This window comes from Chionomys nivalis, chromosome 23 (genome assembly GCF_950005125.1).
Source record: "Chionomys nivalis chromosome 23, mChiNiv1.1, whole genome shotgun sequence".
NCBI lineage: Eukaryota > Metazoa > Chordata > Mammalia > Rodentia > Cricetidae > Chionomys > Chionomys nivalis.
In genome coordinates this window covers 14,650,500-14,675,989 of record NC_080108.1, presented here as the reverse complement: position 1 = coordinate 14,675,989, position 25,490 = coordinate 14,650,500, and the positions used below count along the sequence as shown (strand labels likewise).

General features: G+C 49.2%; 3 protein-coding genes across 5 annotated transcripts in view; 1 reads left to right on the top strand and 2 right to left on the bottom strand.

The window, feature by feature from the left end:
* Positions 1-1,302: 1,302 nt before the first annotated feature.
* On the bottom strand, positions 1,303-14,047 carry Plin1 (perilipin 1). Of its 2 annotated transcripts, none has more exons than XM_057755856.1 (9): positions 13,913-14,047; positions 13,238-13,296; positions 9,527-9,731; positions 7,815-7,897; positions 5,867-6,119; positions 5,193-5,365; positions 3,343-3,546; positions 2,645-2,890; positions 1,303-1,890 (listed from the first exon to the last, which is right to left on the bottom strand). In XM_057755856.1, the coding sequence occupies exons 2-9, from the start codon at positions 13,280-13,282 to the stop codon at positions 1,552-1,554; spliced, it is 1,548 nt and encodes a 515-aa protein (XP_057611839.1). In that variant the 5' UTR covers positions 13,283-13,296; positions 13,913-14,047; the 3' UTR covers positions 1,303-1,551. The 2 variants fall into 2 exon arrangements, with proteins under 2 accessions (XP_057611839.1, XP_057611838.1); XM_057755855.1 differs by lacking the exon at positions 13,913-14,047 and adding an exon at positions 13,700-13,777.
* Positions 14,048-16,472: 2,425 nt separating this feature from the next.
* Pex11a (peroxisomal biogenesis factor 11 alpha) lies at positions 16,473-23,143 on the bottom strand. Its single transcript, XM_057756402.1, has 3 exons — positions 22,942-23,143; positions 20,503-20,618; positions 16,473-18,323 (listed from the first exon to the last, which is right to left on the bottom strand). Exons 1-3 carry the CDS (start codon positions 22,995-22,997, stop codon positions 17,755-17,757), a joined length of 741 nt encoding a protein of 246 aa, XP_057612385.1. The 5' UTR covers positions 22,998-23,143; the 3' UTR covers positions 16,473-17,754.
* Positions 23,144-23,186: 43 nt separating this feature from the next.
* The window catches only part of Wdr93 (WD repeat domain 93), a 36,573-nt gene continuing 34,269 nt past the window's right edge, over positions 23,187-25,490 (top strand). For both annotated transcript variants that reach the window (XM_057756401.1, XM_057756400.1), the window contains exon 1: positions 23,187-23,306. The gene's annotated coding sequence lies outside the window, so the exon portion shown is untranslated. The remainder of the gene's footprint in view (positions 23,307-25,490) is intronic.

The window sequence follows — 25,490 nt, the reverse complement described above, 5'->3', positions numbered from 1 at the left end:
GGACCAGGATTTTATTTCCAGCACCCACATGGCAGCTAACCACCAATATATAACTCAGTTCCAGGGGATCCAGTGCCCTCTTCTAACCTCCATGGGCACCAGGCACACACATGGTGCACAGACATATATGTGAGAAAAACATTCATACATGTAAAGTAAGAGAAAAAAAACTATTTTAAAAAGTGTAATAAGCATTTTAAAATGATGGAGTAAAGTCAGGGAGGATACCACCCACCGTTTGTGTAAACAAAGATAGGTGTTTATACACATGTGTTTGTCCAAGCATAGCCTCTAACTGGAAGGCAGCATAAGAAACGGAAGTGTGGCTGGTTTTTGTTTGTTTTTTGTTTTTGTGGGGGTTTTTTGTTTTTGTTTTTTGAGACGGGGTTTCTCTGTGGCTTTGGAGCCTGTCGTGGATCTAGCTCTTGTAGACCAGACTAACCTCAAACTCACAGGATCTGCCTGCCTCTGCCTCCCAAGTGCTGGGATTAAAGGCATGCATCACCACTGCCCGGCATGTGGCTGTTTTTATAAAAGAGAATTGAGAAATCCAGAAAGGAAAACACACACCTCGCAATGTTTGAACGTTACAAGTATATTTATGAATTTCCTAGATTGATCAAATATTGATATTCTCCAAAAATGGGATTTGGAATGAATGGTGGCTATGGATATGTGCTCTATATAGTATACGCTGTTAGGCTAAAGGTGACCATTGTCGGCTCCCAGCGTCTGGGGTATCAACATTCAACAGTGACCACACAGGTGGAAGGCAGGAGTGATGAGAGGGAACCGTGGCTGTGAGCAAGAGCTGGGGCTATAGAGGACAGACCCGAGGCTCCACTGTGCAGGCAAGAGAGACGTAGAGTCTGAACTGTTATCTAAATGAGCGCACAAAGGCTTTGGCCCTCGTTGTTCTTTTTAAAGCAGTGTACTGAGAGCCAGGTTATCAGAGGGTCTCAAAGCTCAGCACTAAAAAAGCACCAGGAATTCCTGACATTCAGAGGGAACAGGCCAGAGCCAGCATCTCCTAGCACTGGAGAAGGACCCAGCCTGTGCTACTTGGGAGAAGGAGAAGAAGAGGAAAAAGAGAGGGGGAAGTGAGGGAGGAAAGAGAAGAAAAGAAAAGAAATTGTCAACTGACCCACTACCAAAAAAAAATGTTCACAGAGAAAGGATATGAAGTTTAGATGTCATTTAGATGTGAATTTAGATGTCATTTTGCCACAAATTTTGACACAGAAGTGAGAAATTGAATTAAGAAATTACTTTTTTAGTTAAAAAAACAAAAGAAAGAAAAAAGGGAAAAGAAAAGGAAGCCATGACATGAAAATCGCCTGCTACTCTGGTGCCCCTTAAAAACTGCCTGTGATGGCCAAGCCCCCAAAGGATGCTTTAGAAATGTTGTGTACAGCATCGTGGGGGGTGTAGCTCAGGCTTCCAAGGAGCCACCCTGACCGAGAGGCCCACTTAGAAGTGTGGTTTCTGTTTCCTTGGTGAAAGGCGAACCTTCCATGGGGTGGCGCCGGGGCGAGCAGGGACGCAGGTCGCTCAGCTCTTTTTGCGCAGCTGGTTGTACTGTGCACGGCCCAGGATGGGCTCCATGACGCTGGGTCGGAAGAAGCTGTCGCTGACCCTGCGCGCAGGCTTCTCCCGGGGCATGGCCAGAAAGCCGGGACGCGCCGACGACTCCGCCTTGTCGTCCAGACCCGGGCAGGAGGGCGCGCTGAGCCCCCGCACGCTGCGCAAGCCACCGCGAGGCTGGCTCGGACGCTGCGCGGACTCCGGACTGGCTGGCCGCGCTCCGGACCCCTTGCGCTCGACCTCTGCTGGCGGATTATCGATGTCTCTGAATTCGCTCTCGGGCTCCATCAGGGACAGCCTGGGAAGCTGACAGCAGGGCACTCTGGTTAGGGATCCCTCTCCTTGGAGTCATCCCCCTTTCTATAGCTTTTGGCCTAGTTCTCCGCTCCGGGAGTGGGGGTGGGAGCGGCCATCACAAGGGCACAGACTGGGGTGCAAGCCATCAGGATGTGTGTGTGGGGGGGGGGATCCGAGAGACCCCTGAGGTTTTAAAAACTCTGGTCGCCTCTAGTAGTGGGAGGAGTCCTCTTCTTGAAGCTGATTGAGTAACCTTTCCCTGGCCAGCTCTAGGGGCCCCTCCCCTTCCACCAAGCTCTACTTCAGCCTGCTCACCCTGCTCAACCTTTGGAGAGGGTGTCAGGGATTCCCAAAAAGACGGTATTAGTCTTGGCTCCCCCACCCCCACCCCGCGCTGTGGTTGATAGAATTGATCTAGGGCCAGCTACTCTCCCTAGAATGCACACAGCCTACTGTGCAGGTTGCCCTGAAAGCTTGTGGCCAGGCCCTTCCTCCGGAGCTAAAGGGGAGGTCTGAGCTTCTAGGAACTCACAGACCAATGACTCCATCATCAAAGGAAAGGCACAATGTAGGGGAGAGATCTGAGGCCAGGGCTATGAATGTCTGTGCTCTGGCCTGGCAAAGATCAGTCTGTAAGAAGGTTATGAGTACTGAGGATTGGAGAAGGGTCTCCACGGGGCTGGAAGAAGCGGGGGCGGGGGTGTCCTACATCTCCTTCAGCCAAATCTACCTTGGGAGAAGGTGGCCCCGGGGTGGGACTCACCGGCACATAGTGTACCACAGTGTCTACCACGTTATCGGTAACACCCTTCAGGGCATCCGATAGGGACATGGCCCTCCCTTTGGTGGAGGAGACAGCCTGGGCTGGTGTGAGGTGCAGGATCCTTCCCACCGTGCCCAGCACAGCCGCGGGTGCCCAAGTCACTGCTGAGATGGTGTTCCGGAGGGTCTTCTGCACGGTGTGTACCACCCCTCCCAGGAGGCCTCTGGCATTGGGCAGGGCTGTTACCTGCGGGCCAGAGAATCATTAGCCCCTGTCCTGCATCAACTCCTCTGATCCTTTCCCTAACCACCAGCCCAGAGCTAGAGGGGAAACGTGGATATGACAGAGAGAGAGAGAGAGAGAGAGAGAGAGAGAGAGAGAGAGAGAGAGAGAGAGAGAGAGAGAGAGATTTTTGTCCCTAGCTGTGGGTACTGTGGGTAGTGTGGCCTTGGGCATGTCACTTCCTCTCTCTGAACACCCCCCCCCCCAACTTTTCATCTGCAAAATGGAGCAGCAATCCCCGCCCTGCCTACTTTACTTTTCTGGGTGTTGTGGAGCCCGCTGAGTGACACAGTGATACTTAGTTGGGTGTGGATTGGGGGTGACCTAGCGACAGAGTCCTTTATTTTACTCAGCTTCTCTGCTTCTCAGCCCCACCCACAGGCTGTGCAGCCTTAGGCTCTCAGTCTCCTTATCACCTCTCCAAGCCCGTTCTCTTCAGCCTCTGATCCCTCTTCTTCCTCCTCGTCCGTCTCCTCTCCCTCGCTGTCCGTCTGGTCGTCATGGCTCTCATCCTGGGAGGCTGCTAAGTTGTGCAGCCAGGGCACCCGCACCTCACTCTGCCGCCGCCGCGGGGACACCACCTGCAGGGCTGCTGACGCACCCCACTGGGCCAGGCTGCTCTGCGGGAGAATGGCCAGCAGACAGATGCTCAGTGGACCCCCTAGGCTGGGACAGGGGTGGTGAGCAGGGTCTGGCCACACAGGGTCTTGGGCTTCTTTGTTTTTATTTATTTATTTAATTTTATGTGAATACATGTGTACCACCTGTGTGTCTGGTGCCCACAGGGGTCAAAAGAGCATTAGATTCCCCTGAACTACAGTTATGGGTGACTGTGAGCCTCCATGTGGGTGCTGGGAATTGAACTCAGAACCTCTGGAGGAGCAGTCAGTGCTCTTAACCTCTGAGCCATCTCTTCAGCCCCATATACACATATTTTGAGACAAGGTCTCACTATGTAACCCTGACTGGCAGAAACTCACCGTGTAGACCGGGCTGGCCTTCAACCTGCAGAGATTCTCCCGTCTTGTTTCTCAAGAGCCCCAGCCCCCGGGAGCTATCTTTTAACCTTGGGATGGGTGCCATCACCACCACGCCAACATAGCATGCATCCATCCCTATCTCAGAAGGGGTAGGGGGCTACACACAGAGTAATAAGTAAAACCACTCACAGCCAGGTGTAATGGGAAACACCTGTAATCCCAGCACTTGGAAGGTTGAGGCAGGAGGACTGCCAGAAAATAAGGGCTAACCTAGGCTACAGAATAAACCCATTTCAAAAAAAATATTCAATTAAAGCTTAAAAATAAAGTAAAAAGACCTTTCACACAACTGAAAAGCGGTCACTGCCGCTCCTGAGATTTCTCACCTCGAGCTCTGTGGGTGTGTGGCCTCCAGTGAGCTAGGCAAGGGCTCTACCACTGAGCTGCAGCCCTGTTCAGACCCCACCTCCATGTTCTCCGTGCTGTTTTACTTGTCTCTGGTGTTCTGTTTATTTTTGTTGGAGGGTCTTGTCTTGTTGTCTTTTAAAATGGGGTCTGGATACAGCTCTGGATAGTCTGGAACTCACTCTGTCAACAAGGCTGGTCTCACATGTGAAGAAATCCTCCCGCCTCTGCCTCCCAAGTGCGGAGATCATTAGCACGCACTTATATGCCTGACTTTAGTGGGTTTTTTTCCCTCCTTTTTTCTTTCCTTTTTTCCCTCTTAGTTTCCCACTAAGTTCCTTATTTCCAAAAACTGAAGCCTAACTGCATCAAGAGGAATGGAGACGCAGCTTGGCCTGAGTGCAGTGGGGAAATGGCCCGGGTGTAGTGGGGAAGGTGGCCTGGGCACTTTGGGTCATGAAGACTGGGAGTCAGGGAGACTTCTAGAGAGGGTGGGGGAGACAGAAGAGGGTGATGGATCAGGACCACCCCTCAATTTGTGCCCTATTCTTTCTCTTCTCCCATGGCCTGGGCAATTAGCCCAACATCCTATTTATTTATTTGTTTGATTGCTTGCTCATTTGTTTGTTAAGACAGGGTTTCTCTGTGTAACAGCCCCAGCTGTCCTGGAACTAGTTCTGTAGACCAGGCTGGCCTTGAACTCACAGAGACCCACCTGCCTCTGCCTCCCGAGTAATGGGATTAAAGGTGTGCGCCACCGCTCTCTTAAGATCCCTGTCTTTATGTCTAAGGTTCCAGCCCAGCTTGAAGGATGTTCCCAAGATAGTGGGACCAGGAAACCCACAGAGCAGGGCCAGGCAGAGTTATAAGCAGACACTCACCAGAGGTGCCACACCCGGGATCCACATGGCCAGAGAGTGGCCCTGCTTCAGGGCCCAGGCAGTGGTCTGCATGGTGTGTCGAGAAAGAGTGTTGGCCAGGGTGCTGACCCTCCTCACCAGGCTCGGTTTGGCCTTGGGAGTCTTCGGATCCCTTTGCTGGCCAGAAGTGGGGGCTAGATAAAAGATACGGAAGAAAACAGATGGAAAAGGGATGGAGGGACCTTGACTCAGCAGTCAAGAGCGCTCGTCACTCCCGTAGAGGACTTGAGTTCAGTTCCCAGCACCAATATGGTAGCTCAGGGCATCTGTCACTCCAGTTCCAGAGGATCCAATGTCCTCCTCTGGCTCTTGCAGGCCGTAGTCACACACACGGTGCACACATATACTTGCAATCAAAACACTCATATACATACATTTTTGAAAGACCAGAAAATGGCCTCAGGGTGGTGCCTTGGACTGGAAAGGGGTTGTCTTACTTCAACCATGACTCCACTGGTGCTAGCCAATGCCAGCTCCCTCTCCCTCTTACATCTAGGGTGGAAGGAGCAAAGGACCAAACTCCTCTAGAGATTCCGAGGGACATTCCCTATCCCAGAGCAAGGCCGATAAGACTTGGGGTCTCCCACTGATCCTCAGGTTCTGAGTGGTAGCCAGCCAGTCTGAAGGGCAGTTACCTGACTCCTCCTTGGCTGGTGGCAGAAGGAACTCTACCACCTTCTCAATGCCGCCCAGAGCCAGATCAGCCCCTCCAGAGGCCAGTCGGCCAACTCGGGTGTTGGCAGCATATTCCACGGTCTCTTTAGCCATCCCCAAGGCAAGCTCGCAGCTGGCCAGGACCTTGTCCGATGTGCTGGCGATGGGCACGCTGATGCTGTTCCTGGCGCTTCGAAGGCGGGTAGAGATGGTACCTTTCAGTTCAGAGGCGAGCTGAGGAGTGTGGGGAGACAGTCAGCCGTGTGGATTTCCTGACAGGTCCTGAGCCCAGTTCTCTGGAGGGCCCCATTTAAAGACCCAGGCAACCAGACCAGGCAGCACACACTTGTAGTACAAGAGCTGGAGGCTGAGACAGGAGGATCACCGTGAGTTTTGTGTTATCATTGGCTACAAAGTGAGTTCTAGACCAGCCTGGGCTACAGTGTGAGACCATGTCTAAAACCTGAAAAATTAGGGCCGGAGAGATGGCTCAGTGGTTAAGAGCACTGTCTGCTCTTCCAGAGGTCCTGAGTTCAATTCCCAGCAACCACATGGTGGCTCCAAACATCTGTAAAGAGATTTGGTGCCCTCCTCTGTGGGTATAAATGGAGGCAGAAAGTTGTATACATAATAAATAAATCTTTTTTTTAATTTTTAATGATTTATTTAACTTCATTTTATGTGCATTGATGTGAAGGTGTCAGATCTTGTGGAACTGCATTTTCAAACAGTTGTGAGCTGCCATGTGGGTGCTGGGAATCGAACCCAGGTCTTCTGCAAGAGCAGTCAGTACTCTTAACCGCTGAGCCATCTCTCCAGCCCAATAAATAAATCTTTTAAAAAAACTGAAAAATTAAAAATTAAAAAGAAAAGGGTGCAGGGACCAGCAGAAATATGTGGCTATGTGGGAAAGAAAAAGGCCACCTTGGATGTGCCAGTCACCTGGGTCTCCTGGCTTCTCCACATTGCATGAAGATCCATTCTGTAGCCCCAAAAGCTTCCCTGGTGGCACCAGTTCTGATGCCCTCCTTCACATAAGGCACCCCGTCTTCCAAAGGCTTGCCTCCCTCTTCTGTCTTGCTCACAGTTCACACTGATTGACAGATATGACAAGCTTTATGCTGGAGTAACTTGCCTTCTTCCTTCTGAGACGCCAGGAGCTCCTCTGTGGCTTGGTCTAGGGCACTAGAGAGGAGGTGACCAGCAGACCTGCCCCTGGTGGCCTCCACCTCAGGCTGGGTTTTCTCATTTGCACAATGAGGGCAGCATGCTCGCCTCATCACTACAAAGCCCCATCCTCAGGGGTGACCTGAGAGGGCTCTATGAAGGGCACGCTACGACCGTTGACAAGGGCAGGACATGGGCACAGGGCTCATGGGAGATTTGTAGGACAGGCTGGTGGTTGGTCAGTAAAATAGATGAGGCTATAGGCATTATTGAAGCCAGTACTGGATAAGAGTAGATAAAGATGTGGCCCGGGGGAAGTGACTTGTTTCATCTCACGGTCTATAAAGGGTTGGATCTCAAGGCTGTGTATGTGATCCCCCAAGATCCCAGTGAGTGGACTTGGTGGCTTTGGTAGTTGTTGTCACCACATAGTCCTGTGCCAAACCTCGGAGTCCCAGATCCCACGGCCGTAATATCAGAAGGCTGAGCAATTATGGAAGGGACCACATAGGGGTTAACCCTTTCTCCCCCTTGAGGACCCTGAAAGTGTCTGTCTGAGCTTGTCCGAGGCATATACCAGCTATACCAGACACCCCAACTCTACCTGACCCCACAGAAAGAAGAAGAGGAGTCTCCCTCTGCCTAAAAGGGTGCTCACCCCATGAACACAGAGGGTTACACAGCCAGGGCGTTGGCTGCTCTCCTTCCTGAGAGGAGGTCACAGTGGAGTCTACGGAGCACCTCGGAAGAGGGAGGACTCACCTTTTCCGGAGGATACTGAAGGGCGGGAATCTTTTCCTCCAGGTGGTCCAGGCCTCTGCAGGCCAACTCATTGGCAGCTGTGACTGAAAGGGAAAGGCTGTGTTGGGATGATCTCTGCCCCTTCCCGAGGAAATAACAGTGGCCTCTGTCTCAAAGGAAGCACATCGGGGCCCACGGATCCCAGCTCTCCTGCTTCCGAGTCATCTGGACTCTGCTGTATTTAGTACCCATGTACTTATGGCTCCTTGAGGGCAGGGTCATTTTGGACCCATTAACCTACACCTGCTCAGCATGGTCCTTGTTCTTCACTTCTAGGACCCTGGGCAGCAGCTCTCTGCTGCCCCCTCCTGTCAAGAGCCAGAACCGTCAGCCTCTGTGTTTGTAAAGCGGGAATGGATGAGCAGACTTGGAGTGGGCAGAGGTGGAAACTATGAATCGCCACCAAAGACTGCTCTCTCTCCTCCCAGACTCCCCATCCAGTGTTCCGGAAGGCTGTGAGGAAGTGAGAGAATGCATGTGGGAGTGAGGCAGGTGGTACCAGGCCCCCTGGCATTGGCCTCAGGGGGAGCAGGCCTGGGCTTGCTTAGTCCTGGAGATGATGGATTCAGCCACAGCCAGAGCAGTTCCAGACTGTCCCTAGACCCAGATTTAACCCCCAGATGTCAAGGACTGAAAGGAGCCATGGGGAAGAGAACGAAGTTGCCCTAGAGGAGTGGAACAAGCCCTGGGATGCAGATGTTTCCAGGGGCAGACTGCCCATGGTCTGCTGAGAACACAGCCTCTATGGTCGAGGTCACGGACTGTGCGGGTTTAAAGAGTGTTTATAGATACTCTTTCATATTTGTTTGAAACAGCAAAGAGCCCAGATGACTTTGGCTGTCTTCAGATTGGACAGAATGAGGGCATCCAAGAGGGCTAGCTAGCCTAGAGCCTGTGGTATTTATCATCATCATCATCACCACCACCATCACCACCATGACCACCATCACCATCATCACCACCACCATCACCCTCACCACCATCATCATCACCATCATCATCGTTATCCCCACCATCACAACCACCACCACCATCATCATCATCTTCACCACCATCATCTTTGCTTGCACTGCTACAGTGGCTTTCATTGAGACTCCGCCGGTTCATGATACTGCTCCTTCTGCTGTATTTGGAGTCGGGTTAGCTAGCTGTCCTGCCACAGGCTCCCCTCTCACCACTGCTCACATAGTTCTACCCATCTTTCCCCTTGAAAATTCTTTGACTAGCCGGGCGGTGGTGGCGCACGCCTCTAATCCCAGCACTCGGGAGGCAGAGGCAGGCGGATCTCTGTGAGTTCGAGGCCAGCCTGGTCTACAAGAGCTAGTTCCAGGACAGGCTCCAAAGCCACAGAGAAACCCTGTCTCGAAAAACCAAAAAAAAAAAAAAAAAAAAAAAAAAGAAAGAAAAGAAAAGAAAAGAAAATTCTTTGACTGTCACTGTTAACCTAGGATGCCCTAGGCCGGGCTACAGTTAAGGCATGCATAGTAGCAAAGAGATCTGCATCTATGCCTCTGTTTCTGCAGACAAAAAGACCAGGAAGTTGTTCAGGAAGGTGGACAAACAAGTTGTGAGATGATCAGACAGATGATCAGACAGACTGACAAGCAGATGGGCAGACAGGCAATGATTATCAGTGGGCGGGCAGGCTGCTGCCAAGTTCAATGAGAACTCACACTGGGTGGACAGCCGGCGGACAACCGGCTCCATGCTCCAGGCAGCCAGATTGCTGGCACCCTGGACACCCTTCTCATAGGCATTGCACACAGAGGCCACCAGGGGGTGGGCCTCTTTGGTGCTGTTGTAGGTCTTCTGGACACATTCGCAAGTGCCGCTCACCACAGGCAGCTGCAGGACTCTGTGGAGCACATTCTCCTGCTCCTGTGAGGGAAAAAAAAAAAGAGTCAGAGCCTCCCACACCCACTCAACCTCCCTGCAAACTGAGCCTAGCTAGGGTCATACATGGCGTTGGTGAGGGCAGCCCAGGTCTAAGGGAAGCAAGGTGTCTATAAACCACTTAGTCATGGGACCATGAGGGAGCCCACAGGGAAAATGAAAACCTGCCTGCAATGCCTTCCTGGTCACTACCTAGACTCTGGGGAACTCCTGAGGCGACCTGTGTTCTCTGGGGAACCAAACCAAATCCCAGCTCACCCCTCTTAGACTGACTGCCAAGTTAATGTACCTGTTGAGGGTTTGAGTCTCCCTTCAACTGGTAGCTTCATCTAAAGACTTTCATGGTCTTTTTGAGATTCTGGGCCCGGGTCTAAAAGTAGGCTGGCCGTCCCTCCCACACCCCTTTCTGCTCGCTAGATTCTCTCACTTTCACCTCCTCTATGAGACAGCGACTCAAGTAGCCCTGGCTGGCCTTGGACTCAATACTTGGCTAAGGATGACCTTGAACTACTGATGTTTTGACTCCTGACTCCACCGGGACCAGCTTTTGACTCTCCTCCATCATGGCTCTGTCTGCTCTTGGGCTGTCCCTACATACATCACCCTGCTATGATTATGTGCATGTGCCTCCTTTCTTCCAGCAGAATGTCCTCTATTTCCCAGCGCCTGTGTGAAAGCTTGACCCTGGAGACATGAGCCATACATGGAGCTGTGCCGTGTGGAAAGTATAGGCTCTTCTTTACTTTTTGTTTGCTTATTGTTTTTATTGAGCTATATATTTTCCTCCACTCCCCTCCCTTTCTCCCTCCTCCTCTTCTACCATGGTCCCCACGCTCCCAATTTACTCCGGAGATCTTGTCTTTTTCTACTTTCCATGTAGATTAGATCCATGTATATCTCTCTAAGGTCCTCTTTGTTGTCTAGGTTCTCTGGGGATGTGAATTGTAGGCTGGTTTTTCTTTGTTTTATGACTAAAGAAAGCCACCTATGAGTGAGTACATATTTTATTTGTCTTTCTGGGTCTGGGTTACCTCACTCAATATGTTTTCTAGATCCATCCATTTGCTTTTTTGTTTGTTTTTTAGCCCTGCCTGTCCTGGAACTAGTTTTGTTTTTTTGGTTTTTTTTTTTGGACAAAGTTTCTCTGTAGCTTTGGAGCCTGTACTGGAACTAGCTCTTGTAGACCAGGCTGGCTTCAGACTCATAGAGCTCTGCCTGCCTCTGCCTCCCAGTGTTGGGATTAGTGGAAAGCACCACTGCCCATGGGCTCTTCTTGACTACACAAACGAGCAGATCTGAGGCCTCCTGGGGCTCCTCTGCAAGAATCCTTTCCAGAACGTCTCACTAGACTTGTATTTGGCTATCTCCTTGGTGGGCTTGATGCCTTCACAGAGCAGCTGGTGCCCTTGTGGGGTAATTTTGCTGAGCTGAAGCCTGCCTCCACACCCCGCCCCCGCCCCGCTGGAACAACCCTAAACAAATCTCCTTCATCTTTTGTGTGTCAGCCCTTCACACACTTCCAGTCAGTGACACCCTGCAAAGGTTCCTATTCTGTACGAAACAGCTACACGTTCTATCTTAACTTATAAACGGGTCACACGATGTTCTTGTGACCCTTTCCTTATGACGCTCTAGGATTTGACACAGCCTTTCTTAAGCTGGTACTCCAGTGAGTCTGAGCCTTTGGGGTGCACTGTGGTCCTCTCGTCTTATTGGGATGTCCTACTCTTACCAAAGCATTTTGCTTTGTCAGCGGTTATGTAATCAAGCTTTAGAGAGTAGAGAAAAAGTCCAGTCTTAGAGTGAAGGAATGAGTCTGGTGGCGTGGTAGGAAGTGACCTTTACTAAAGGTCGTTATGCTCCGGGACTCTGGTCAGGGCACCTTGATCTCAAACCTAACAGTCATTTGCTGTTTCAAGTATTTGAGATTCAGAGATAAGATTTGATTTACCCAAGATCACACAGATAGTAAGTAGCAGAGCCAGGAAGTCAGTCAGATTTGATTTGATTTTTCTTTTGTGTGTGTGTGTGTGTTTCTGAGACAGGGTCTCACTGGGTGTGATGGGATGTGTCATTGATCCTAGCACAAGGAGGCAGAGGCAGGCAGATCTTTGTGAGTTCGAGGCCATCCTAGTCTACAAAGTGACTTTCAGGACAGCCAGAACTGCTACAAAGAGAACCCCAGTCTCAAAGAAAAAGATAGGGTCTCATCTAGTCCAGATTGGCCTTAAACTCACTTTATAACCAGCACCTGATTCTCCTTCCTCTACCTCCCAAATTCTGAGATTAGAAGCATGTTCACCATATTGGACTGTTTCCAAGTCAGGTTTGAAATGGACTATATGGAATTTGCTTCCAAATAAATTAAGATAAAATAAATTAACGATTGGGTGAGGATGAGGCAGATTGGCTACGAATTCACCGTCTCTGCGATGAGTCAAAACTACGTGGGACCTTGTATCCTTTTGCCTAGTCTTGTGAATGTTAAGAATTGTCCATCCAAAAAGTAGCACAAGCCAACTCTCCAGGGTTGACCCCTCTGCTTCAGCTCTGTATCACTTCAGATGCACCCTGTGACACAGGCTCTGCTTGCAGGGGGTCAAGTTAGCAGAACCATCAAGGAGAACGGCTTGGGCTCCGGGACAAAGAAACCACACTATGTTAGTATATCATCCTGCTGGTAAGTCAGATATCAGAAGGAGAAAGGGGTTTGGAGAATGTGAGGAAATATTCTCTTTAACGTTTTGGACAGTACTTTCAAGGGTTGTTTTGGACAAAGTTAAAGGAGAAACGGGCTGGGCATGGAAGAAACCACTAACTTAAAAAGACTTAGCATTTCTTGCGACCCATTTTCACCCCTGTTACGGTTTAGTACAAAACAAAGCAGTTATCCCCAGAATGGAGGTTCAGAAAAACCTAATTAAGGATGAGTTTAGTCTCCGATAGGGTCATAACTCTGAATGTCACTATCTGAACTATACCCAAATCAGAGAAGTTTTAGCAAAACATATCAAGGGCCTAGAAAAGTATCAGAATTATTTAAAATCATGGTGAAAACCAGGCCAGAGATGAATGATGGACACATGGTGTGTCCCCTTTATTTCCATGCATGGCAGCACAGGCAGTGAGGGCATTGCAGCGCCACTGAATGCATGGGTTCTGTGTGGCATGCATGTCCTCCTGAGTGGTGCACTTTTGCCTTGGGGTTTAAGGCATGGTGAGTTCTTGCCCTGTCTCTCTGTGACCCCCAACCAACACTCCTATCCTTTTCTCCAAGGCTCTTAGACCTTCATAGGCATCGTCTCTTTTCCCCAGTTCCCCCAAACACCCCTGCTAACAGTGGCAAGGGCAGGAGTAGTTAAGAGAGAGTCAGTGAGTTGGGAACCTAAGGCCGACTCATCTTGCTTAAGACCCCTGGCTCTCCCTCTCTGCGCTCTCCTTCTCCCTCGGTCGTCCATTCCCCATCTCACATGAGAGGCCAGGTTACTTACAGGGAGGTCTCCATCCAGCAGGGTCGGGCCCTTGTTCATTGCCATCCTTACTCTTCAGCCTGCAAAGCAGAGTCCCAGGTCCGTCAGAAGCCCACAGGCTTGCAGTCCGCAGGGTGACTCCCGACCTCTCCCAGCCACCCACCAACCGTCCGGGAGCTCAGCTGCCCTAGGTGGAGGACGAATTTCCCGTACAAGAGCCACTCCTTGGAGTCCCAACACAATGAATGTCCTACTCTGCTCAAAATGAGCTCCATAGTCTGCTCAAAATTGATGTCTGCTTTTTTTTTTTTAAAGGGCTCAAGATAAAAGAAATTGTAGGTAATTATATACAGATAAGGAGAGAATGAGAGAAAAGGTTTAGGATGAAGTCTGAGGTTCTTAAACCAGAGTCCCAAAGAGACTGAAGAATGAGTGTCAGGTAGAGTCTAGTCCTTTCTTCATGACAAAATTCGAGTTAATTACCATTCCCCTCTCTTGCCAGGTAGGTAAGCCTCCCAAAGAACTGTCTTCTGGGTAAGCCCATGGCCGCTCTGCTCTGGTCTTTGCCTCAGTGGTCTCCCTGCAGAGCACTGCGCCCCTTGGAATTTTCCCATCTGCTCTTTCTCCCAGCCCCTTCCCCTTTAACACTCAGAAAGCAGCAGGGTAAGGCAGACACCCAAGAACCCCCACACTCACTGCAGCGGACGGCCACCTCAGTCTCAGAAGACCCAGCTGTGGAAAGTCTCCTCCACAGAAGCACCTCCAAGCCACTCCAGGGAATCTTGGGCAATGCCTCTCAGACCTCCCAATTGGAGGAGGGCATGGAGGAAGAGAAAGCTGGGCCGGCCCGTTGCCATAGCTGTCTGACCCAGGATGTCCCCTGGGCTCATCCCAGCTTCTATGGGGGATGCTTAGCCAAGGACAAGGTTGTTCACAGAGCTGACGGAGCCCTGTGCCAGAGCCCCGAGATAGTAGTTCCAGAATATTTCTGGCTTTCAATGGACAAAAATTGCTTTCCATAAAGAAGGCACTAGTATTTGTGCCATTAAATCCCTAAGATCAAAGTTCCATGCCAAAATTCTGTCCCTGTCCCCAATCTTTGGTCCCTTCCCCCAAAAGTTTCTATGGAGCAGTACTCCCATAGTTTCTCCCATCCTTTGCCGTTTGCTAGCAAGGATGACTGTTGAACAGCACGATTCAAATCCACACAGGGATGGGGTTCGGTTTACTGTATTAGTCTATGACTATCAAGATAAATTCCCAGAAAAGAAGCCCAGATAGAGCTGAGTCCTCAGTAATCTGGGCTCTGAGAGAACAGTTTTGACCTCTGTAAATCTCAAAAGAAAACATTTTGAAGCTGGTTGTACATGCCGGTAACCCCAGCACCCAGGATGCTGAGGCAGAATTGATAATTTGAGGGCAACCTGAGCTACAGAGCAAGAGCTCTGCTCAACAAACTAGGAGCTGGGGGCGGAGCTCGGAGCACTTGCCTAGAGTTGAAGACCCTGGATTTGATCTTCAGCACTGAGGAAAGGGGGCGGGGTGAAACTTTACCTAGCCTAAAATACCTCCAGAACAGGAAGAAGGAGAATCATTGTTCACCTAAGTCTGCAGAAGTGATGGTGGTGTTGAGTTTGGATTTGTTTTGTTTTGTTTTGCCAACCAATAGCACCCAGACAGTCAAGAACTATCAGTGCATGTCATTCCTTCCTCCACTTAGGAAGCTCAAATTTTAGTTCCTGATTAAAGTAGGTGGAACTCTGTGGTCCCAAACAGTGTCTTCCGACCAGCTAGAAAGGGCCTCTTAATCAAAATGAGAGGACAACACGAAATATCGTTCCTATTAGCAGATTTGCATGTTGCTGACTCTACTGAGTTAGTGTGGATAACAGAACAGAAAAGTACCAGGAGGTAGGTTCAGCAAAATGACTCAGCAGGTCAAGGTGACTGCCACTAAGCCTGACCACCTGAGTTCAGTCCCTGGGACCCACATGGTAGGAGAGAATTGACTCTGACAAGATGTCCTCTGGCCTCCACAAGCATGCTGTGACACTTGAGTAGTGTGCATGTACACATGCACGCACACACACACACATACCGATACATAAATGTAATAGAAAATAAGGATATGAGAAATAGATGCAGATAGCTCTCTGGTAGTAAATTTTATCCTCTGTGTAATAAACCAGGGAACAAGATGTCAGGAAAGGGAGGAATGTGGAGCGAGGAGCTTCCAAAAGTAATGGATAAGCGAAGCCTTTGATACTTATCAACCTTGGTCTAAGCCTTTAAGCTGAAAGACAGCTGTGGCGAAGGAGGGACGCGTGTGTGTAAAGTGGCCTCTGCTCTCACTTCAAGGTCCAGGACAAATGATCCAGAAGGCTCGCGTCTGGACAAGTCCCAGGTTAAAGGGCAGTCTGCCTTCTCGGGTGGTGGCTCTGGGCCAGAGGGGCTAGAGGGCTCTGTGCCTAACAGCTCTGCTGACAAAGCTGGCCCTTTGACTGCTTCCACTGGGATTCTAGAAAGTGGGTGAGAGGTGAGAAGGGAAAGAGCCAAGCAGATCCTAATGGGGGAGGGGGAAGAGGCAGTTCTCCAGCAGTACTGGGGGATGGGAAGGTGCTGAGCTATCTCATGCTGACCCCTTCCCTCCACTGCAGGAGAGCAGGAATCCTGGCCAGTCTGTGCACAGGTGGGTCCCCAAGCTGAACAGGCCACGCAGACACTTGCGGAGCCAGCCCTCAGCAGTAATGCTCAGCGTGAATGAGCTGGTCTGTGCAGCCCCTCAGGACTGTGGACCCAGGAGGAGAGGTTAGTTGAGGGGAACGATATAAGGGACCTACAGAGTTGGGAGTTTACAGACTCTAGAGATAGTAGTTCCCAACCCGCCCACCATCCTCTCCACTGTGTAAGACCCAAGGACCAAAACCGATATCTGCAACACACTGCTATGAACTCTAGGCAGGCTTCTCCAGGAAGAAGCTAGCCAGCCATGGCCAGTCTACGGTGGAGCACCTTGGCAGGGGTGGTCTGAACAGTGTGCAAGGGAACCTTTCAACCAAGAGCTTTGACATCCATAGTCCCTGTGCCACCCTCCCAGCCTGCACCTGCCAGCCCCGCGCTTCCTCAGACTGGATCATCTGCTCACTGCCTTACTCTAAACTCTAATCCCAGACACATTCACAGACACGTGAGTCAACTCTGCTTAGAAATTTATTAGACATAATCGATGTTACCGTACAAGTAGCTACTTAGACATATTTGTCTTGTTTTAGCCACTCTAGTTTCTCTCGGATTCCCTCAAACTTTTCTCCCGTCACTCATTTTAAACATAGAGAGCCAAGGACCCATGTCCTTTTCAAGGATCTTCGTCACATTCACGGGAAGCGGTTATTCAATTCGTGGTTCTCATTTCCATTTAAATGATACAGATGGCTTTATAGGTGCTGTCACGGGCCCACCTAGTGGCGGGGACTCGGTGTGCCCATGTACTCTTCACTGGCCCTAAGGCTCTTTCCCATCCGCACCCCCCCTGCTGTCCTGAGTAAACCTGATTTATCACAGAAAACTGACATTCTTAAATTCAAAGACAGGAAATTTTTAATTCTCACATTTTGATTAAAATTATTGTGGAATTGCCCCAATTGTTATGTAGCTTTAAATAAAATCAATCTGGCTAAGTCTAGATTTTCTTTTCACGGACTAGGACAGAAACCATCAGTGAAAGTTCCAGGCCTGGAATGTGTATGTGTGTTGGGGGGTGGGGTGTGTCAAGGGGCAAAAGGCAAAGGACTCTTGAGCCTGGAAATGCTGCTGACGGTTATGACATGGTGGAGGAATCACCTTGGAAAGAACCAGAACGAACCTCTGACTTCAGTCTTGTTAGCGTCAGTTTCCTTATCTGTGGACTTTGTAACAGGCACCACAGCGACCTTCCACCCACTTCCACCTCCGTCTCCTCCGCTGCACCCTCGCTGACCCGCAGCATTACCTGGGCATTCCACCCAGACACAACTTACACCCCGAGGGTCCTGACGCTTCCCTGAGTCTACCTCTGGACACAGTAAGGACACACTGCAGCGACGGCCAGGGTCAACAGGTTAGGAGGCTCCAAGCCCAGCTTCCCTCCATCCCACACGGACACCTGTGGGGTCAGGGGTCGGAATAACAGATAGGAGGAAAGGGAGGCCTTAACCAGAGCCAGGAGTGCCATGCTCCAGCTCTGATGAAATCAAGGACCCATACAAAACCAATCCACAGTTCTAGTTTCTTTGGGTCTTCTATGATTTCTTTCCTTTCCATTTTTATTCATTCAGCAAACATAAAGCTCTTAAGATGCATATAAAAATACTCAGTAATGTTAGCTGAAAGGAAAATACTCAGAAATCCCGAAGTTACTGCAGCATTTAAAGAAAGTATCAGTCTGCACGCGCCACTGTTGGTCCCACTTCTCACATGATTAAACAATTAAGCACAGGGAGACCTGGGACAAAAACAGACGTCTGCTCCACTAAGCTGTTAGCCTTCAAGCCTCCAAACACCTAGTGGGTCTTCAGTTTCAACTGAGGGTACACTATAGTGATGAGCCCGGCCACGGAGGACACGAGACCTCCCAGTCCCACGACACCGAGATTGGATTTGTAGATCCCGAGGTGATTCAGAGGGATGAGGATGTCACACAAGTTCTTCACTGTGTCTAGGAGCAAGGGAGGATGCCGCTTCAGAGACCGGAATAGGAGTAGGAGAAAGGACTGGAGCCAGTCGGTGTCTTCAGTGACCACGCTGTACCCAGGAGGGTCCTGGGATGACTTCTCTCTCTTGGCCCTGTCCCGGGCCACTCGTTCCATCTGCAGCAAGATCTCATACAGATCGCGGGCCAGGCTCAGCAGGAGGAAGTAGTAGTAGTGGCGGGTCGCCCGCATCTGCCATTTATCTCTGTTGACGCCAGAGGTCAGACCCACACTCTTTACCCACAGGACAGTGTCACAGATGTAATAAACCACGCGGTTCAGGTTGGCTAGCGTAAGGCATAAGCGGGGCACTAGGTCCGTGACTTGGATGCTCTGTTCTGTTGCCTGGATGGCGTGAACCACGTTGCCTAGTCTGAACCCTGTAAAAAGAAGCCACAGAATCAGCACTTAATTACTTCTTAATGGGAGGCAGAAGCCCCGTGATGAGTTAAGGATTTAGAACTTAGCAGCTGATCGCAGTTGAGGCTCACAGTCCTAGCTGAGGAAAGAAGGAGCCCTACCGTGATCCTGAAAAGCCCAAAAGATAGTGACCTTTACGATTTGACACCCCCATTCCAAGGTGTACCTTAACATTCATTTCCAGGATACTCCAGACCAGGTTAATCATGGGTGTGTGTTACTGTGTTTGAGTATTAACCTCTACCCTTTAGAACCAAGAGTACTTAACACGAGTTCCAGGCTTAACATTCTTATACATTTGATTTCGCATTTGTAGTGCTTTAAATAAGAATGCTGCCCGCCCCCACAGGCTCATAATTGAATGCTCAGTCACCAGGGAGTAGAACTCTTTGGTAGCATTAGAAGGTCAGGAAGGGCGGCCTTGTCGGGAGAAGTGTCACTAGGGGCGGGCATTCAGGTCTCAAAGCCCATCCCAGGCCAGGCCCAGTCCAAAGTCTCTGTTTCTCTCTCTTCTTCTCTCTCCCCCGCTCTCTCTCTTGGCCTATAGATCAAGGTGTGGCTCTTAGCTACTCTCCAGTACCACATGGCCTGCCGCCATGCTCCCAGTCATGATGATCATGGACTAAGTCCCTGCAACTGTAAGCAAGTCCCAAATTAAATTCTGTCCTATATAACGGTTGCCTTGGTCATGGTGTCTCTTCACAGCAACAGAACAGTGACTAAGACACCACCAAAAGGCTGCCTTAGGCAAAGCAGCAGTATCATTTGAGGGTCATTCTAGTTCATCTTCCTCTAACTATGGAAGAGCACAGAGAAATGGTAGGACTGAGGGGCTACGGTGATCAGGACTCACAGGGAGTGCCTAGATGAACTACCCAACCACTGCAATGTGTGCCCTTATATAAGCATGCATTAGTCAATTGGGGGTCACCTGTATTTCTTGGGCACCCAGAGATGGGTTATTTGACTTAGGAACTGCCCAGAAACAGCTACCCTCCAAACACAATCTCAGAAGAGCACTTGACATTATTTTAACTAGCACAGAGCAGTATATGAAAAGACTGTTTCAAAACCGGGGCTTCGGGTTCTCATTCCAGCTCGTGGGCCAGCTGGGTGAATGACACTGGGTAAGTACCTTCTGGCCTCTCAAGACTAGTGAAACTCTAGGGGACACTTCAGCAATGACATTCTGGAGCATTTATTACAGAATTTCTAATCTTAGCCTTCAAAGACAACCAGAAATCTTACCCAACTTTGTTGACTATTTAAGTCTTCTTTCTCTGCCAAACCAGGTTTTGGGGTTGACACTGACACTCCAGGACAGTTAGCACCTAGCAGTCCTGAGTCTCTGCTAGGGGAAACCTCCCTTTCAGAGTCCTTTGTCTCTCCAGCCACACCTCAAATCCTACCTCCTTCAAAATATTTTTTTCCCAGCCATCATATTTGGCACTAAATAGGATTTATGTTATTTTATCTCTCCCATAAAGCTGAGGAATGCTCATTTATTAAGTAGGTACTCGAACAACTCATCGATATGGGATGGTCTACATCTCATCCCAATATATCTGCTGATCTACTGCCGAAACATCTGCTTTGCATCACACAATGGAGTCAGGCATGTCAAAGTTATAAGAAGCATGGGATCTCCCAGGATGATTGATATGAGGGTGCAGCCATGGGTGAAAACCCCTGCCATCACTCTTTGACTTTCACATGGAGCTACCTGACACACTAAGAAAATGTACCCATTTGGGTCCCCCACGGATCCTCACTGGAGGAGAAGGAAAAGGCATGTGCTCTAGGATATGGCTGTCCTGGTCTACAGAACGGCAGGGGTCATGCTAGACTGAAGCTCATGGTGGGCACTGCCAAGACACTCTTAGAACTGAAGTGAACCAGCACACCGTGTGCCCCACCAGCTAAGATTATGCAGGAGGCTATGGTACGGCATCAAATGTGACCAGAGGAACGGCCCACAGCAAAGCATTCAGCCTTGGATCCCCAGCAGGACTACTGCCAGCAGCACTGTAGACTTGGGTGAGTGGAAATGGAGACCTTGAAAGCACGTTGTCAATTCCAGGGGCCGAGGCTAATGATTTTAAACCAGAAGCCGCCGTCCCTCGAGAGACAGGTACTTACATTTACGGCCAGTGCTCACACTGGACTCCAGCCTCTTGAGCTTGGTTACCACCGCCTCTTTGCCAGCTCTAGACTCTAACAAATATCTAAGCAACATGCATGCGTGTTGAGTGGCTCTGAAACGGAAAAAAATAAATGAGGAAAATGGTTTACAAAGCAAATAAAATTTGATTCATGAAGGGAAGGAGGAATATATGTTTTAAAAGCAAAGAGAAAAATCATGCTGAGGCCAAATTTCTGGGAAGGTTTCTCATGCTGCAGCTCTTACAAAAGCAACATTCTGCAATAGTCCTTGCACAGGAGGGCCAAAGGGTGAACATGCAATGGAAATGTAACACAAAGGTTAGGAAAAAGGACTCTAAAGCCCTTTGCTGGCACAGGAAGATGGATGTCGTGAAAAGCTGCACAGAGATGTCTCTCAGCTCCGCGAAGGTCCATATTCGCTATCTGCCCCTGGGTAGATCTGATTTCTAAAATGATTGTTTCTACCACATAGTTTAAACTTACTATTTATGCGACAGGACACAATCTCAAAAACCAAGTGAAAAGTCCAGTCTCCATATTTAGTTTTTAAGACTAAAGGACCAAAGACACACCAGTCTACAAATCAGCACCTATAGTGTTTGTCCTTCAAACCAACTAGTATTTTACATACAGCTGTTTAATAATACTGCACATTCAATACAGTGATTATTATCACACCAACAATGGTAACAATAACAGTGACATGGCCACGAATACCATAGATTAGAATCACAAACATCCAAATGCATCTGCTGCCTACTTAATAAAAGCAGGTTCTGGGCCAGGTGTGGTAGTTAGTGCACACCTTTATTCCCAGCACTCAGGAGGTAGAGGAAGATAGTCATAACCAGCCTGGTCTATATACAGAATTCCAGGACAACCAGGCCTACAGAGTGCAACCCTGTCTCAAACAAAGCAAAAGAACAACAAACGAAGATCAGTAGGTGCTGGTTGGTCCCTGCTGTCTTAGAACTGCACCGGAGTCCCTGTAGGGTATCAGTGTTCTTCTCAGCAAAACTGGCACAAGGTTGGTGGCTTGTGCCTACAATTCTAGTGCTCAGAAGGCTGAGACAAGGGGATTGTGGTGGCACTCTGGGCTACAGAGTGAGATTCTCTCGAAATAAAGAAATAAATCCTCCCCAAAGTGGTCCATTTTCCACAATGATGAGCTACTTCTGGGTAATGAAGTCAAGAAGGGAGAGTAGAAGACAGAAGCCACTTCTGGCCAAAGGTCTCAGCTGTGCATGTCAATACATCCTCCTCTCTCAGATATAGTCTAACAGGAGAGGGGCTGAAACCAAGGCATTATTTTAGGAATGCTAGCTTGTTTATGGTTACACAGATCCTTAAGAGGGTTGGGAAATAAAATTTTGCTGACCATCTATATCCAAAATTACTGTTTTATTAAAAAGGCATGGCAGGGTACATTCTGGGCACACTAGAATTCGGTGTTTTGACTTTTGATGGAGCACGTATATTTTCAATCATTTTGAAAACCTATCAAGTCAGACGGAAGACAGCATAACTAAGTTAAGAGGCGGGTGCTAGAGTGGACCGTGTGGACCTGCATCTCTCGGCTCTGCAGTCCCGTTCTTCTTAACCTCCTGCTTCAGTTTCCCTAGATGTGAAATTGGGAGGTTAAAGTGTCTCCTCCTCGGGGCTGCATTGAGGAGCTCTACAGTTGGTCTCCTGGAGTCTATTAGGGTTTTTCTTATACGTTTAGTGTACATTAGAGGTTGAACACAAACACCTGGAAAAGGCTGTTAAATAAAACTGCTATTTATTTTTTTCCTTTCCTTTTCTTTTAAATGGTCATTGAGCACCACTCAGACAAATTTCTCTTTTAAAACAAAAATGAAGGGGGGATTAGTTTCAAACACTCATGGGTGCTTTCAAAGCTACACCATGTACTTTGGAGGTATCGATCAAACTTTTTTTTTCCACTGTACTTCTTACAGTTTACAAAGCTTCTTAAATCTCTGTCTCCAAGACTCCAAGACACAGGCTGAGCCCAAGTGGAAGATAAAGAAGATACAATTGTCTTTCCATGAGTACTTCATCTGGCGCTCCAAGCCGCAGGGGTTCTGCTTCCTTAGGTACAAAAGAAACCCAAAGTTTCTTTTGAAAAGAAATCTCTAGGAAAGATGTTGCGCGTTGGGGACTCAGTTTCCCTCTCTGGGGGCAAGTCAGGAGATAAGCTGCTGTCATAGGCTGCTGTCACCGAGGTGGCGGGTGCGCACAGCCCCATTGGATTTCGGAGGAGGAGGGACTCGGGTCCCAACTCCCTCAAGTGGGAGCTGGCCGCGTCCTCGTGTCACGATTTAAAGGGCTGTTATCTCCTTCTCCGAGCCCTGGAGAGGAGGAACTCTTGAGTCCGGACCGGGCAGGGGTGGAGGCCGACGGCACCCGACTCACCTGAAAAGTCGGTCCCGGCCCTGGCTCTGGTTGGTGAAGCGGATGAAGGCGTCCATGGCTCCCACCCACGGCCACGCGTCGCACCCGGCTCACTCGTGGGTCCTCTGGGGACAGTCGGGGTCAGGGCAGCCGCGGAGTGGGCGGAACCGGGTCTCCGCCCACACGGGGACGGACAAACCTTCGGAAGCGCGGCTTTTTAGGTTTCCGGTGGGGACCGGAAGTAGTAGTTACTAAGGCGATGCCAAGCCGCGAGCAAAGCTACGTCTCGCCAGTTCAGCTGTAGTGGCCTCCTCCCGTCTCGTTTCCAGGTGGAGGCACTGAGTGGGTCAATCCGCTCCCTGCCTCGGGCGTCCCGGTGTGCTCAGGTACCCATGAATCCCACCTGGAACGCTGAATGGTCTTCTCAGGCGGTGGACCCCGAAGTCTTCTTTTGGAGACAGCAGGCGTCCTCATTTCCCTGTGTCTGACCTGATGTGATGCAGGCGACAGAGATAAGCCAGTCCTAAAGGGTGTTTCTAGCTGGAGAGTGGGGAAAAGTGAGAGAATTTTCTATTAGGAGTATTGAAACCCGAGTGATTCTTTCCAGAGGGAATCCTAAAAGGCTCAACATGAACAAAGGGCAGGCGAAGGAGATCGTAGTGATATCGCGCTGCTGATCATTGGTTTAGTAGAACTGGAAAATGGGGCCTTACTTATTTTGTAATCTTCTCTTCACCCTTCCCTGTTTTTCTGTTTGTTTCTCTCATCCCCCATTATTTTCTCTCATCCCTGACTCAGATGGCTAGGGTGGGAGTATTCTGCTGAAACACAGACTCAGTCATGTCACCCTGCCTTCTTTTTTAAGTTTTTTTGTTTTTGTTTTTGGTTTTTTTTTTTTTTTTTTTTTTAAATTTTCGAGACAGGGTTTCTCCGTAGCTTTTTGGTTCCTGTCCTTGAACTAGCTCTTATAGACCAGGCTGGCCCCAAACTCACAGAGATCCGCCTGCCTCTGCCTCCCGAGTGCTGGGATTAAAGGCGTGCGCCAGACACCTCCCGGCCACCCTGCATTCTTAGAGGATCCCCCAGAGGTGTTTTCTCAGGATGGGGTAACATGGGAGTTGCCAGTCTTCTCTGAAAGCATCTCTGCCGGGACCTCTCAGTGACACTTCTCTAGACAGCTGTACCTCACCTCACTGATTCCTGCAGCGACCTGGGCCACAGTACACAGCCCTCTCTTGTCTGGCACTCTTTCCAGGGACATCAAGGCTCCCTTTTGTGGGTTAGACTCGGGAGGAGACTGGAAGGCGATTTTATTGAGCATTTGAAAGAAAACAACAGGGCAGGCAAAGTGTATATCTCAGTAGCGTCCAGGTATAGAGAGATGAAGAAGAGGAAGAGAGAAAGCTGTGCTTTTTCACAGTGGAGGTCGCTAAGCAGTTATGAGGTGAGAGAGGGTGGGGCTGGAGCTTCAGAGAGTCAGTGAGAAGGCCCAAGGCCCCTGATAAGCTCTGCAAGCAGCTGCTTGTAAGTAATTTTATAAGATTGTTCTCTATAGCCACGAAGTAAGGTGGCTTTCCCCTTTTCTGCTTTTCTCGTCTTTATTACCTGCCCCAGACCTATCCCTAAGACTTGAAGGCTCAAACGGTTTCTCTCCCACCCAACAGTCCCCACAGCCACTTTTGAAATAATTATTTGGAGGTTTAATATTAGTTATATTCTGTTAACCGATGGCTCAAGCTTCTTAGTGGCTACCCCTAAGCCACTACAAATGAACCCATTATAATATAAATTAACCCATTTCTAATAATCTGAATATCACCACATGCCAGTGACTGGCAATACTCTGGCTTCTTACTCCTCTGGTGGTTGCTGGCACCTCTCCAACTCTGCCTTCTTTCTCCCTGTCTCTCTGCTTGGATTTCCTGCTTATCTTTATTCTGCCCTGTCATAGGCCAAAGCAGCTTTATTCATCAACCAATAAAAGCAGCACATATTCACAGCATATGGAAAGACATCCCACATCATGGCTTAGCTTTTTCTTTTTCCTTAAAGATTTATTTTTATCTTTAATTGTGTATGTGTGTGTGTGTTCATGCACATACATGTACATGCTGGTGCCCTCAGAGGCCAGAAGAGAGCATTGGAGCACCTGGAATGGGAATTACTGAAGTGGGTGTAGGAACCTAACCTGGGTCCTCTTGAAAAATAGCAAATGTTACTGCAGAGTCATCTCTCCGGCCCTAGCAAGTTGCTTTCTAATTTCTTTTTTTTAATGCCAGCTTGGATTATCATATGGATTATAACAAATGTATAGTCAATGTAGGGAGAACTGACATTTTAACAAAATGAATCTTCCAACCCGTGAATAAGTTCTCTCTCCTCGTTTAATCTTTGCTCTGAGATAAAGTTTGTTAAAGGCTGTTTGGCCTTCTACATTCTAATACATCATTTCTTGTGTGTGATTCTGATGCAACAATTCCCTCTTGGGCTTATGTTTCCCAATAGCAAGTCTAGACCCTTCTGAATGCTCTATCCACTGCTTGTGACTTATGAGATTGTCTAGTCTAGCT

Excerpts from the sequence above, each read along its gene's own strand:
- Plin1 (XM_057755856.1), bottom strand. The coding sequence starts at position 13,282 with ATGGCAATGAACAAGGGCCCGACCCTGCTGGATGGAGACCTCCCT. Across the intron at positions 6,120-7,814 it reads TTCAGTATCCTCCGGAAAAG|CTCGCCTCTGAACTGAAAGG; the intron begins GTGAGTCCTCCC and ends CACACTCCTCAG. Across the intron at positions 1,891-2,644 it reads CTGTGGTACACTATGTGCCG|CTTCCCAGGCTGTCCCTGAT; the intron begins GTGAGTCCCACC and ends CCCTGCTGTCAG.
- Pex11a (XM_057756402.1), bottom strand. The coding sequence starts at position 22,997 with ATGGACGCCTTCATCCGCTTCACCAACCAGAGCCAGGGCCGGGACCGA. Across the intron at positions 20,619-22,941 it reads GGCCGGGACCGACTTTTCAG|AGCCACTCAACACGCATGCA; the intron begins GTGAGTCGGGTG and ends TTTCCGTTTCAG. Across the intron at positions 18,324-20,502 it reads TGTGAGCACTGGCCGTAAAT|GGTTCAGACTAGGCAACGTG; the intron begins GTAAGTACCTGT and ends TTCTTTTTACAG.